At 36.2% G+C, this 14,003-nt stretch overlaps 2 protein-coding genes and 1 long non-coding RNA gene across 3 annotated transcripts; 1 reads left to right on the top strand and 2 right to left on the bottom strand.

The window, feature by feature from the left end:
- The first annotated feature begins 696 nt into the window (after nt 1-696).
- On the top strand, nt 697-3,728 carry LOC133707220 (transcription factor bHLH19-like). Its single transcript, XM_062132773.1, has 4 exons — nt 697-832; nt 2,167-2,721; nt 2,944-3,321; nt 3,417-3,728. The coding sequence occupies exons 2-4, from the start codon at nt 2,170-2,172 to the stop codon at nt 3,489-3,491; spliced, it is 1,005 nt and encodes a 334-aa protein (XP_061988757.1). The 5' UTR covers nt 697-832; nt 2,167-2,169; the 3' UTR covers nt 3,492-3,728.
- Nucleotides 3,729-4,702: 974 nt separating this feature from the next.
- LOC133745853 (potassium channel SKOR-like) lies at nt 4,703-9,746 on the bottom strand. The gene is made up of 11 exons (XM_062174019.1): nt 9,311-9,746; nt 8,643-8,931; nt 7,897-8,236; nt 7,519-7,814; nt 7,200-7,280; nt 6,962-7,060; nt 6,387-6,611; nt 6,104-6,292; nt 5,939-6,014; nt 5,523-5,817; nt 4,703-5,198 (listed from the first exon to the last, which is right to left on the bottom strand). Exons 1-11 carry the CDS (start codon nt 9,583-9,585, stop codon nt 5,075-5,077), a joined length of 2,289 nt encoding a protein of 762 aa, XP_062030003.1. The 5' UTR covers nt 9,586-9,746; the 3' UTR covers nt 4,703-5,074.
- Nucleotides 9,747-11,741: 1,995 nt separating this feature from the next.
- On the bottom strand, nt 11,742-13,961 carry LOC133746134 (uncharacterized). Its single transcript, XR_009863972.1, has 3 exons — nt 13,127-13,961; nt 12,621-12,660; nt 11,742-12,268 (listed from the first exon to the last, which is right to left on the bottom strand). It is a non-coding gene; the product is annotated as an uncharacterized LOC133746134 (long non-coding RNA).
- Between the last annotated feature and the right edge of the window lie 42 nt (nt 13,962-14,003).

Below are 14,003 nucleotides of genomic sequence, written 5' to 3'. Positions count from 1 at the left end.
AGCAAAAAAGTACCTTTCTTGTTCAACCAGTTTTTGAAACCCTCACAGTCCTTCTTAAAATGACCTGTTTTCTTGCAAAAGAAACATTTCATTGGACCATTCTTATTGAGAGACTTGTTTTTGTTCAGATCAGTCTTCACACCAGATTTTGAAGAACTAGCCTTAAAGTTCTTGTTGCCAAAGGTTTTCTTATACTTTGGCTTGGCAATGTAGTTGATGCTTACTGCCTTTCCCCTTTTGATCACTTCATCTTCTTCCTGCACACAAATGGAAATCAGTTCATTAAGACTCCATTTTTCCTTTTGTGTGTTATAGAGGCTCTTGAGATGGCTATATTGATCAGGGAATGAATTCAGCAACATATGCACCAGAAAAGGATCATCAATGTTCATATTCAGGCCTTTCAGCTTTCCTGCGATGTCAATTCCTTTCATAATGTACTCTCTTATGCTTCCATGTCCATTGTATTTCATCCCAGTCAGTGCATTCATGAGTGTGCTGATTTCAGCCTTGTCAGAGACCCTATACTTCTCAGCAATTGAATTGAAGTAGACTTTTGCAAACTCAGAATCTGGTATGCCTCCCTTGACTGCATCAGTCATACTCTTCTTGATGCAAATTAGTGCCATTCTGTTGTGCTTGTGCCATTGTTGATACCTGTCTCTTGCTTCCTTGGATGCTGTTGCAGGCAACTCAGCGGGTGGGTCTTCCTTAAGCACATGGTCAAAGTCCAGAATGCCCAGGTTGAGTTCTATATCTCCCTTCCATTTCTTGAAGTTCAGTCCATTGAGCAATTCAATTTGGTTGATGCTCATGGGAAAATGCATTGCTGGTATGTAGTTTTCAACTTAAGTCAGTCACTCATATCTTTATTTGCATATAGACATATAGTTCCAGTTTCACTTTATACCAGAAAATTTATATATATATATGCATATCCCAATGTTAATTCAATGAAAAACATTTAATGAATGTCATATAAGCAGATAAATGCACATATATCATTTTCAAGATGTTGGTATCATTTGTGATACACTTATCTCTAATGAAATGCATAAAGATTCATAATTATCTGATATATGTCAAACCAGAAAACTTAGTTCAGAGTGTTTAACTGCTTTGGAAGTTAAATCTCATTCTAAATTTTCAGGTTTTTCTTGATAATTCTTTCTGAAATGTATGTCTATGCATATACTTCAACTAATTTGTTAGTATCGAATATATATGTGCAGAATACATTTGAAAGAATATTGATTGATCTATTGCATACATCAATATGAACATGGCTACTGTGGTAGCATTATGTGTTTTAATGAAATATGCAGTAGATATTGTATTAAGCATTATCAACACATAAACATCCAGATATTATCAAAACAAACAATTATTTGTAAGCATGTAATATTCAACAATAACTTGACATAGGATCGATGTACAACATGATTTTATAATCTAACCGCAATTTTGCTTATATGCATATTGAGTCCCAGAATACTACTAATCATAATAAACATACATTGATCTAAATCTGAGCATAGCTGCTTTGATACCAATTGTTAGATAAAAATAATACAGAAACTTGTAATCTAAAGAAAACTAGCACAGATAATAGATCAAATGTAGATTAATGAAAATGCAGTTTGGAAACTAACTTGGTTGATTTGAGTTGGAATCCATTTTGTCTTCTCCTAGATGCACACTATATCTTCTCAGATTTGCTTGATGGGACAAAACGAATGAGAAGGTTGCTGTGTTCTAGCAGGGATCAAAATGTTGGAAGTCTCAGTTTTATAAACTGACTTGTGCAGTTACATGACAGTTCCTTCCATCAAGGAACTGTCAATCTAACCACTTGTCCTAATCCAATATGTCTTAATCATCATACTGTTGAATTAATTTCTAACAGATAAATACCTACACACAAATATATATGTATTAACTCGATCAATTAATATATACATATATATACAAATGTAAGTTAACTGCATTGTACCAAAATCTTGAGTTCTGAAAAGCTTGCTGCCAGTGCTTAATACACACAATATATAAAACTAGTTCTTATATGTTGTTGCTGATATTACAATATTTTTGTAGTTTGAACATTTTAATTAAGAGCAATGTTCAAGTTGACTTAACTAATACCGATTGTTTTAATTTTTAATATAGGAAATGGAAGATCCCACTTTTCTGAATCAATATGAAACGAACTCTCCAGACTACTCAATCGAAGATCACAATTTTCTGTCATTTTCTTTTAAGAGCTACTCATCTCACCCAAATTTTATTCCTGATCATCAAAATGGCACTGACCAAAGGCCAGAAAAACAGCCCAAGAACAACCACAGTAATTTGAACACTTGCACTAATACTAACCTTACAGTTACTGCCCCAACGGCTTCCTCTTTTTTCTCCTCACACCTAATTTCTTTTGACAACTCCAACTCATCACCGCCAACCACTTCTCATGATCAGCATTATGGTATGCACGGCACTATTCCAGTGAAGCCAGAGATGGGTTCTTATGGAGAATTAAATTTGATTTCCGAAGATGATTTCGTTGACCCCCAAACTTGTTTGCCAAAACATAGACAAGGGATCAAGAGGGCTGCTATTAGAAGTCCTTTACATGCTCAAGAGCACGTAATCGCTGAGAAAAAGCGTCGAGAAAATCTCAGCAAGCGGTTCATTGCTCTATCAGCCCTTCTACCAAGCCTAAAAAAGGTACATATGTATGTACGTACTATTTAATCACACTAGCTAGTAGCTTAATGGGGTCATATGGTGTGATGTGTTAAATGTTTCATACCTAAATGTGAAACCACGTACTGCACATACACACATGCAACAGACTCGAGGTTAGTGATTTTACATAGTTTGGCAATTACAGTGTTCATATATTCGAAAATTTTCAATGACGTACTATTATTTTTCATACATCATTAGATCAATAAAGCTTCAGTGCTTGAAGAGGCCACAAAATACGTGAAACATCTTCAAGAACGTATGGTGATACTGGAGGAACAAGCAGCGAAGAAAACAGTGCAATCGGTGGTGTTAGTGAGGAGAACTCAGTACTCATCAGGGGATGATGATGATAAGTCTTACTCTGATGAGAGCTTTGGTAGATGCTCTGACCGGCGACTCCCTGAAATTGAAGCCAGATTTTTGGACAGAGAGGTTCTCATACGAATCCACTGTGAGAAAAAGAAAGGATGTTTGGCAATCATATTAAGTGAAATAGAGACTCTTGATCTCACCATTGTTAATAGCAGTATCTTGCCCTTTGGCAATTCAACTATTGATATTACTGTCGTTTCTCAGGTACATAAAATATTTCTACAGTGAGGTTCCATATATATATAATATCCCACCATTTGCAGAAGAAACTAACTAGTAATATTTTCTTATAATAACAGATGGATGTCGAGTTCAGCATGACGGTGACGGATCTTGTAAGAATTCTAAAACAGGCTTTGCTCATATTGGTGTGACTGCAGAATGATCAGTCCCTATTGTGCCTTAATGACAGTTTTCTTGTGCATGAGTTTTTAGTTAGTTTTTACCTTATGGCTTGTTTGTTATGAGGACCAGCCTTTTGAAGGATGCAAAGCCCTTTGTACTTGCGTCAGTACGTACGTCTCTCCAGAAACTATCGTGCTACATGTATGTGAAGACCTAGTTGTAAGATTGTATGATCTCGGATCACCATGTTGGGTGGTCTAAGCTAATGTGATTGATTCATTCAGCAACAACTTTCTGTTGGTTGGTCATAGATTTTTTTTTTTTACTCCATGCACTGTGTTCCACTAAAATGTCTCAAATTTATTAGCCAGTGTCACCATAGCTAGTATTCAAGAACCAAATAATAATTACTCAAAGAAGAGAGGGTATCGGAGTATCGGTATAGTTTCACAAGCAGGGCAAGGTGATTCATATATACAATGCTGTCAAACATGAAAGTATCTCTTATCAAAAATAATATATATATATATATATATACGGAGGCGATATAGAGCGAACGTCCGCACTGTCGCGCTGCCCAGAACCTTGAAGTTCCAGGTGAGGTCGCTGCCCAGAACCTTCAACCTTGATCTCCTTCGACCTCGACCGCTGCCCAGAAGCGGTTTGGGATGCCTCTGGCCTCCATCCAGCAAGATTTGAGCAGCCGTCGGCGCCTGAACGCGGTTGTAGCATTGCCGTCCGCACTTTAGCGACAGTGCGGACGTCTGCTCTAGATCCGGCCTCATATTCAGAGGCGATATATATATATATATATATATATATATATATATATATATATATAATCTGTCCTGCACACTGGCCAATATATAACAAGACTGATAACATATATAAGCTAACATCCATTGTTTAGTTGTGAATTCACCACAAACTTTCGGCGGAATGATGCATTCAAACTTGAATGTTAAGTCGACTTGATTATTTTTCAGAGAAAACTAACCTACACTCTAGCTCGATCCATTCTACACTACTGCAATAAACTAAGACCAGCTAGCTATAAATGTAGATCAATTAAACAACACTAAGAAAAAGACAAGATACATGTTAGACAATCACATAATTAGTTACGACGGAATGATAGATGATAGATCGATTAAAGAAAATCCAAAGTGTGAATTAATCAATTGTACAAGTTATGTCGCTGATCATGATCAGTGGTCACCATTTTTAAATAATAAAATAATAAAGAAATTAAAGATGATAATCAAGATGAGTCACAGGTACAACTGCAGATTTAGCCAAAAGAGAAAAGATTCCAACGGCAATAGTACTAATCGGGCTTATTCCCTTCTCTTTTCTTCAAATAATTACTTGGTATTATCAGTTTATCACTAGCTAGCTCTGGTAATGTACGTTTGTTGACCTCTCTTATTCCGTAATGAAGCGGAAGAGATGCTCTGCTCTATACGTACAGTAATAATTAATCGATCACTACCTAGAGTTTTACTAATATATATCATTTCTTGATCAGAGGTTATTGGATCACAGAAGATACACATCAACAGGTAAGCAGAAGATAAGTTTAGAAGGTCTACTTATACTACAGTTTACACACCTAATTCACTACTTGAGAACCATCAGAGAACTCTGACAACTGAGAAAGTCTTGTAGATTCGAGCAATTGCATTAGCTTGTTACTTCCACCTATGCGGGCTTCATCAAGTGGAGTTTTCCCCCATCTGCAATCAGCAAGTACATAGAATAAAAAGGTTGAACATGTTTCTGTATAAACTCATTCACTTTACTTTTAGTGCCTTCACACAAAATTGTGAGTACGTTTATTGGTTTCTATGTCATATAAGGAGCTTGCTGAACATAAGGATAAGCCACAGTCAATCCATAAGCAGCATTTCAGGACACAGTAATTTGAAGTAGGACAAGAATAAGAGTTGGTTGATCACAACTCCCCATTCTCATCACATACTTGGAAGTTTCACAGAGACCATGACATCAGTTAGAACAATCTGACAAACAAGATGGACATTCAGATAGTCAGATTGTACCTGTCCTTTGATAGAACACTCGCTCCTGCTTCTAATAGGAACTCTGCCATTGGATATAACCCTTCTGAAGCAGCTACATGTAGTGGTGATCTCTGATCATAATTTTTCGCATTTGGATTCATGTCATTGGCTAAAAGCCTTTTCACGAGGTCCAAATCCCTCTTTGCTACAGTAGCACAGAGAAAATCACCAGCATCTTCAATAGTAAGTGATGCCCCTGCCTGAACAAGTAAAGAGGCAACTTGATCATGCCCATTTTTTATGGCTTCAAGCAATGGAGTGTTCCCAAACTTATCTGGTACAGCAAGTAATACGGAAAGTTAGTCAACATTGGTAAATCTGGTACTAGTGTGATTTCCTTCAGATCATACATGATCCAATTGAAAGTTTTTTAGCAGAGTCTGTTAGAAGATCACCTGACATCTTGACGTCTCCCCCTTTTTCAATAAGAAAACGAGCAATATCCTCGTACCCTTTGGATGCAGAAACATGCTGTTGGAAACAGATAAACATTAAGAAAGCCTCACAAGAATGTATTGCAGTTTAGTAACTACACACATATTAGCCATTCAGATTCATACCAAAGGGGACCTTCCAGCATAATCCACCTTGTTTGGATCTACACCAGCTCCAATCAAACGTTTTACTCGATAAAAATCTCCATCATAGGCAGCACAATTTACTTTCATAACTAACTCCATTTCATGCTTTCCGATATATAGAGTGATATCTGATTCCAAAAGCTTATTCCGGGTATACAAGTCTTTTCCCTATGGGTTGAGAAGCAAAGCCAATTACATTATCTGTTTGGATCATGGGTGGAAGTGAGAAAATGAAGACTACCACAATTTCAAGTATATGTACCTCAAGCAGGTTATCCAAGATAAGCCGGCCATCTAAGAAATATATCTCCAGTATTTCTCTAAAGGACTGTCTATCAAGTCGTAAGACCCTACACAGTTGACAAACCCGAACAGCATACGGCTGGGGAGTGTTGCAAAGAAAAGAAACCTCTCCAAATGAGCTATAGGTTTGCAAACGCTCAAGGAGCTCGTCACTGTCATCATCTTCACCCCTTCCCAGCTTTTCCTGTAGAGAGTCTCAAATCTATTAGGCAAAGGTTCAAGACTATATCAATGTGCTAAGCATAAAATACATGTAGCTTTCCTCTAACCTTCAGCTGTTACAAAAAGGTAAACTATGAATTTTTTTGTAGATGCAAACAGAAAGATATGCACACAGGCAAACAGGGGAGGGTATGTCTGAGCAGGGTTGCATGTATGCATAGTTTTATGCAGATATTTATATGTAATCAAAAGGCAGGTATTAAGTTTGGACCAGAGTAACTATTAGCTAGGTTTCACTATATGCATGTAGGTATTATTTCAAAAGCATAAAAAAAAATATTAAAAAAAGGATATTAAGATTGAAAGCCATACCAGTTCACCATGGCATACTATATATAGGTGATCTACTACATCCCCCTGCTCTATAATCACTTCTGCTGGAAGGAAAAACTCCTCATGAATTCTGGTTGCCTGATAAACCAGTAACATGATTAAAATTATTTCCTCTACAATAAGGTAAGTGGAGAATGATTTAAGGTGGTGAAAAAATCAAATGACAACAGCAATTTTTTTTCCCGGATGGATAAAATTACTGAAGACATTGGCTTACTATCTGTTTTATGAATCCCGTAGAGCACCCTTTAAAAAGATGAACTGCTTTGATGTATGGCTCATACAATTTCTGTGAAATCTGCAATAAAGAAACAAGGAACTTTAGTAGAGTTCTACAATCAACAGTACTAACATTTATGGAATGGGAAAGAGAGCTAATCAGAAGTAAGACCCCATGCAAACGTAATGTATCAATTCTCACTAATAGCAAATCAATAATAAGGATCATATTCTTTGCTTAAATGCTAAAGCCACAGTTTTAGCCTGCTTGAGTATATGTAACCTTAGGCCTTAAGAACTTAAAAGGAGATCAATACCTTACTGCGAATAGAGGCAGGAATATCCTGAAGAACAGCAGCTTCGGTGTAGCTACGGTCATACTGTAATCTCAAATGGTTTTTAATTTCCTTACTTATCCCTCTATCAATACGGTTTCTATTCATGTATTTGATAAGGTCCGCCATCTTGTCCCTAAACTTCTCTGTTTTTGATCCTTTCACTATCAATGCCGCAATGTTACCAAGCAGATAAGCACCGAGAATCATATCAAAAGACACATAAAACATGATGAATATCATCTCCCTCACATTCACTGCATGTATCTCTCCATAACCTGAAATTGCATACAATCAGTAATTTGTAGCATACATATTAAGTTATTAATAATGACAAGTGAACTAAGAATCTTAAATTACCGACGGTGGCCATGGTAACAACTGCAAAATAGAGCGAAGTTATGTAACGCTTCCAAAGATCAATCTCCCTGAAATGCGCATAGCTATAGTCACCCATCTTCAAACTCCCAATCCATGTGTAACCTTCCTGTGATGGAGGCATAGTAGTAGCCAGATAATAAAATATGCAAGCAGCTGTGTGTGTGCTATAAAGTTCAACAACAAATAGCTTGGCAATTCTTGTAAACAGGTAATTGATTCTGATATCTTTCTCCAATTTCTCAAAAAACTCCGTTACTCTCCGTGCCCGGCTTAGCCGTATCCACAATAAGTACCTCACCGCCTCTTCTCTCCCAGAAGCCTGCACATAGTTATTAAATATGAAAATGTACAATTCTACATTGTCATATATGTAGGGTTTTTCTCATCACAGGTGTCTAAATTATTTTGCACCGGTTAAAATAATATCAAACAATTAAAAACGATTTATAGACTCGAAATTTCATATATCAAAGTCATACTTCATACTTCCATACAATGTACTTGATGTTTCATTTCCATCATTCTCTCCATGCATTAAACATACCATTAACCTAAGATGCACGTCGGTACAGATTTTTAAATCTAGCTAGGTATGGTATTAATCGTTTTTAATCCTAGGACCTAGGGTATCATTTTGACAGATACAAAAAAATTCATAATGTATTATAGTCCGGGACCATGTAATAATTTTCCGTGAAGGTACTACCAAATACATATATACATACCTTGTAGATGGCATCCCAGGGAAGACAGCCTAGAAAATCGACGAGGAAACGGGACTTGAGGTATCGGAGAGCGATGAGGTGGCGATCGTAGACAATGCGGTGGGAGTGGAAGTCGCGATAGGCGACGAAGAAGCGGACGATGATATCGATGAGAAAGGCTATCTGGCCGCAGCTGTCGAGCATGAACAGGTTCTCCGGCAGACCTCTGAAGAAGCCGAACTCCAGAGGTGTGAAGAAGGAGGAGTAGACTGCCCATAACAGAATGAAATGCGTCCACCCCACGTACCACCTGCGCACGTAACAATCAAATTCAATTAGACTCCCTCCTTAATTTTCACTGCTTTCACCTCCATTTTCATCTACACAATATCGTCCATCTATGGGCTATATCTTGGGCCATAATATGGCAAACCCAACCCAAAGAAACTTTGGTGATGTGGGCCTACCTCGTCCAGGCTAGCTGATGAAGATCAATTCGATACACCTGGACGTTCTCGTGCATAATAGAACTTTCTTGATGATAAGTATTAAGTATATTCATCGTAATTAATCCTAGACCACATGTTTCGTCCCAGGCTATCAAGAACAAACAGTGATGATCCATGCTCAGATAGAAATAATAATGTACTATAACTAGCTAGAAAGATCGATTTTATATACTCGCGTACCAGTTATCGGGATGAATGACCATTCTATTGAAAAGCGAATTAGAAGCCGATGATGATGATGTTCTGCTTGCATTGGCCGCAGTAGTCTCAACAGTGATGGCATTAGTGCTGGACTCACTTCTCTTCAAAGAAAAACGCCTTTTCCACCAGAACTGTCTCGACGACGACCTCGAATCGGTGATGAGCTCGTCATCGAATCCTTCATCGTCAGAGGAGTCGCGGCGGTGATCGTCAGCTCCTCCTGATGATCTTCGCCTTTCTTGAGCTCCATGCATTTTTTATCTTTCTGGTCGATTCTCCACCTGAAAATCATGTATTGTCCAGACCTAGCTATATATAATGAAGAAGCAAACAATTACAAATTGACAGAAAGTGAAATGAGTGCCGTGTCCAACATGATATATTATTAATTAATGCCGTTTCGTGCCAATGTTTAAAGGTAGCAGCTGTATTTATGTCTCTGCCAGAATTTCTAAATAGTAGGTTACTTTTAATTGTGGTGACAAAAAGAATCCAGGGGTACTAATTAATACCCTTGATTTAATCAATCAGATAATTAAGGAGCCTAATTAAGACGTACATTCATGCAGTACGTCGTGCATAATTAGCTCTATCAAATGATCGATTAGGGTTTTTTCTTCGTTTAATATTTTTCCTTTTTCTAGCTTTAACCTTTAGGAATCCAAATCTTTTTCTTTTTTAATTAGAGCATCCAATCCTATCCAATCAATAATAAGATTCTTCCCAAAAGAAATTAAAAGATGGAAGACAAAGAGTTAAAGATGAGAGACTAGCTAGATAAATTCTTTTAACGCATGTAAAAGAATTTATACTAGCCCTAAATTCAAATATTGGAGGGGACGTACACTAGTTGTTGTCGCAGGAGGATTATCGATCGAGTAGCATCGCATAAATCTTATTGCAGAATCATATATGCCTTCTAAGAATTCAGAGATCTTCCCCCAATCTTAGTTTGCGGAAAAGTGCAGAGCACTAGCTAGCAACTCTTGATTGATTAACGAAGGAGAATAAGTTCCAAAATTCGGTGATAAAATTTGATTCAGTGATATTTACAATTACACCATGAGCTTAAGAAACACGTACAGCTCAGTAGCCCGTTAAAAACCCATATATAAGGACATCAATTGGAGAGGTTAGAACTATAATCTATTTGAATCTTAATTGGTTAGCTACATTTCTGTTATTATATCCAAAACCCAGCTCACATGTTATTAACATCCTTTATTTACTAATTATACTAACTCCTGTTACAATTTCTTTTTTAAAGAAGACTTCAAGACTTCTATGATATAAAGACCATTCTCAATCTCCTTTTAAACCTTCCATTCAGCAAGTGGGGCGATTTGTCAAAAGTTTTCACTTTTCTTGTAGTACTGCAGATTTTTTGGGTAAGGGACTTTGGGCCTCGCTAACATTGTTTGCCTATGGGCTTGTGGTGGACTAGAGAGTTTAAAAAAAAAAGAGTGTTACCACCAATTTATGGTGATAGATCCTGATTTAACTCTTAAATTTTTAGAACTTTTAAAAGTACTATTAATCCAGATAATAAGGTTTATAATTTACCCAACTCTAATCTTTTGGAGCTACATTCTAATTTTCCAACACAATCATTCTTCATCCACTTATGGTCTATAACATGGTTTAAATGTATATCAACCTATAGCTGTTAGACCTTTAAAAAAAAATTGTAATAGGTCCAACACGTTGTTGTTGCAGATGGGTTTTCAAAACGTAGAGTCCACCATCAGGACTCTAGACCTAAGATTGAAGACCCAAGGTATAGACAATTACAAGTCCATGCGAATATAGGATTAGAGCATTTTTGGTTTTAAGCGATGTGGCTAAGAGCCTAAGACAAATAAAGGTTTACCTTCGAGTCTTAACCAAGAAAGAAGACATGTCATCAAAAAAGCCAAGAAAAGAAGACAATTATAGATGGACTTGTTGACATAACCCGCATTGTCAGTTGTCACGCATGACGCATCAAAATCACAATCGATGAATGAAAAATTGGAAGTACACAACGAAGCAACAGCTAGCTCATCAAGTGACAAATTAATTATTGATATTTTAGTAGACAAAATAATTACTTATATAATGCAAAATTTAAAAGAAATCCGATTTTCGTCTTCCTTGGCGATCAACCGATTTGCGATAGCTACATGCAGCTAGTTGCATGTTGTGAGCTTCCTGGCTTGCCACCATAAAACTGAATATTGACATCATCAACTTACAACATAATACCCAAATTTATGAATTGACAACCATAAAAGGACAGCTAGCTGGCCCATCTTTGTCATACATAAATTTGTTGGTTTTTTTCTGTATCTATAGATAAATAAATACTTATCATATAATTAACAATTAAGAGGGTTGTTACTTTCTTCCATCTTGCATACACTACAAAAAAAGGGGTTTTTTGCGACATAAGAAAAATGTCGTAAAAAGATCTAAAAGCGTCGTAAATAACCTTTTGCGACGGTTTTGCGACGCTTGGTGAACCGTCGGCATAAAACGCGTAGCAAATACTTTTTCACTTTTTACGACACATAAAGTGGCGTCGCAATAACCTTTTGCGACGGTTTTGCGACGTTTCTTTTAGTGTCGCAAGAAATTATGTCATAAATAATTATCATTAAATGCGACACGTAAAAAAACGTTGTAAAAACCTTTTGCGACAAGATTACGACGCTTTTTATCCGTCGCAAATACTTGGTGAGGTAAATAAAAAAAAATTACAGCAGCCAAGATGGCTGTCGCAGAAAGAGGTAAACACAATTTGCATTTACATTATAAATGCCTTTCACTTATAACAAATAAACATCATATATGATGTTAACTGTTTATACAAAAAATATTCTAATGTCATATACAAATATTACTATTCAAAATAATCATATGGACATGCATGTACGGTATGTAATCTTGATTCCAACCCTGCACATATACAATTAGACATAATTAGCATGGCCATGAGAAAAAAGATAAATGTTGTGCTAACATGCTTATCTATCTATGATTTCAGTATATAGTTGTGCTTCAACAATAGAATCAAAGCAAAGATGTAAAGTTCAAAAAAAAAAAAAAAAAAGAAGAAGAAGCAAAGCTGCAACAAAACTTATCTCTCCAATCAAACCACACAACAAGGAAAAAAACAAGAAAGAAAGCCAAAACTCCCAGAACTATGAATAGTAACCAAAATCAAAGTTATATAAAATCATAACTAAGTTAAGCTCAAGTGCTTGTCCTAAATTAATCATAAATGCAGTCCAAAAACTAGATTCATTACCTCAAGTGAGAGTGCTTGTCACAAATAGAAGTTCAAAGCCCTGCAAAAGAAAAAGAAAAACCCAGTTTATCCAAATCAGAGGAGGAAACATAGATAAATATATAAAAAAAAAAGGTCAAGATATCTCTAAATAAATCAAAAGTGACCCAACTAAGTGGTTTAAACAATCTTGCATCAAACCAGTTATTAATAAGTTTGATTATGATGCAGACTTACAGAGCTACTTACAGAGACATGTGTTAATCTTTGGATGAACTCAAATGAGTAATCAAGCATACACATACATATATACTTATGAAATTTTCAAACAGCAAGGATTACCAACTATACAAAATTATCACTGAATAAGTAGCTAGACACTTGGTTTGTATATAGGTATCCAAAGTCGGCAAATTTTACACTTCTCATCTTCTAAAATCTAAGTTTTTGCTAAAACTCGTATAAATCAATTTAACTATAAATCATCATGAACAAAAAAAGATCAAGACATCTAAAGAAAGATATACCTTTGCTTATTAGATCAAATTAGGGTAGACAAGACAAATAAGAATTGGGGCTTTTTCCTGTTGACATTCAATTATTAGATTTTGATTACTAATTCCAAATATAAAAAAAGACTTTGATTACTAATATGCAAATATCACAATGAAAGAAAACATATAGTTTACCCATCGATCACATGAAGAACTAGGCCACCCAAATATCTAGAAGACCTTAATTTGTTTTGGGTTGTCTCCTGCACTATGTGAAGCGAACAAAAAATTGATCATATCAATTAAATATAGACACAATTAAACTGAATCTATCGCACTTGGATTAATTCTCAAGACCCCTTATCCATTAATCCTCCGAATTAAACAAGCATTAACGAAACCAAATACAAATAAAACGAACCCAGAATCAGTCGAAAACACAAAATAGCAAGTTAGAGAAGAAAGGAGCGAGAAAGAGCTTACCTTTGGATTTCGGAGGTCTTAAGGTTTTTGTGACTGAGATAAGAGGAGATAGAGTGTCAAGAAGTGAAGACCTATTTTTGGAGGAGGAAGAAGATGATCTGTTACAGGAACTTCTTGATGGGTATCAATTTTTGAGGCTTCAATCACTATCCTTCTGAGAGGGAAAGAGGGGAAACTAAGAGCAGTTGACTCTTGGCAGAGACACGGTCAATAACCTAGGTTAATTCTAAAAAGATCTCTAGTACGAGATGTGTTCCTATATGTAGCGAATAGCAGTTATCTTTTAACTTTTGCTGTGCTTTTGCGACATTACTTAAACCATTGTAGCGAATAGTTTGGCTCCGAGTAATTTTTTTTTTTTGTCAATTATCTATGCCTTTTAATGAATAATTGCGACGGCCGCGCTAATGTGTCGCAATATATATGT

This window comes from Rosa rugosa, chromosome 4 (genome assembly GCF_958449725.1).
Source record: "Rosa rugosa chromosome 4, drRosRugo1.1, whole genome shotgun sequence".
NCBI classification, from domain to species: Eukaryota; Viridiplantae; Streptophyta; class Magnoliopsida; order Rosales; family Rosaceae; genus Rosa; species Rosa rugosa.
This window is presented reverse-complemented; position numbering and strand designations above follow the sequence as displayed.

Bases quoted from the DNA above. Each gene is read 5' to 3' on its own strand.
- LOC133707220 (XM_062132773.1), top strand. From the start codon at position 2,170: ATGGAAGATCCCACTTTTCTGAATCAATATGAAACGAACTCTCCAGAC. The intron at 2,722-2,943 runs GTACATATGTAT...ATACATCATTAG, and splicing joins TTCTACCAAGCCTAAAAAAG to ATCAATAAAGCTTCAGTGCT. The intron at 3,322-3,416 runs GTACATAAAATA...TTATAATAACAG, and splicing joins ATATTACTGTCGTTTCTCAG to ATGGATGTCGAGTTCAGCAT.
- LOC133745853 (XM_062174019.1), bottom strand. From the start codon at position 9,585: ATGCATGGAGCTCAAGAAAGGCGAAGATCATCAGGAGGAGCTGACGAT. The intron at 7,815-7,896 runs GTAATTTAAGAT...ATGCAATTTCAG, and splicing joins TGTTACCATGGCCACCGTCG to GTTATGGAGAGATACATGCA. The intron at 6,015-6,103 runs GTATGAATCTGA...TGTTTCCAACAG, and splicing joins ATGCTGGAAGGTCCCCTTTG to CATGTTTCTGCATCCAAAGG.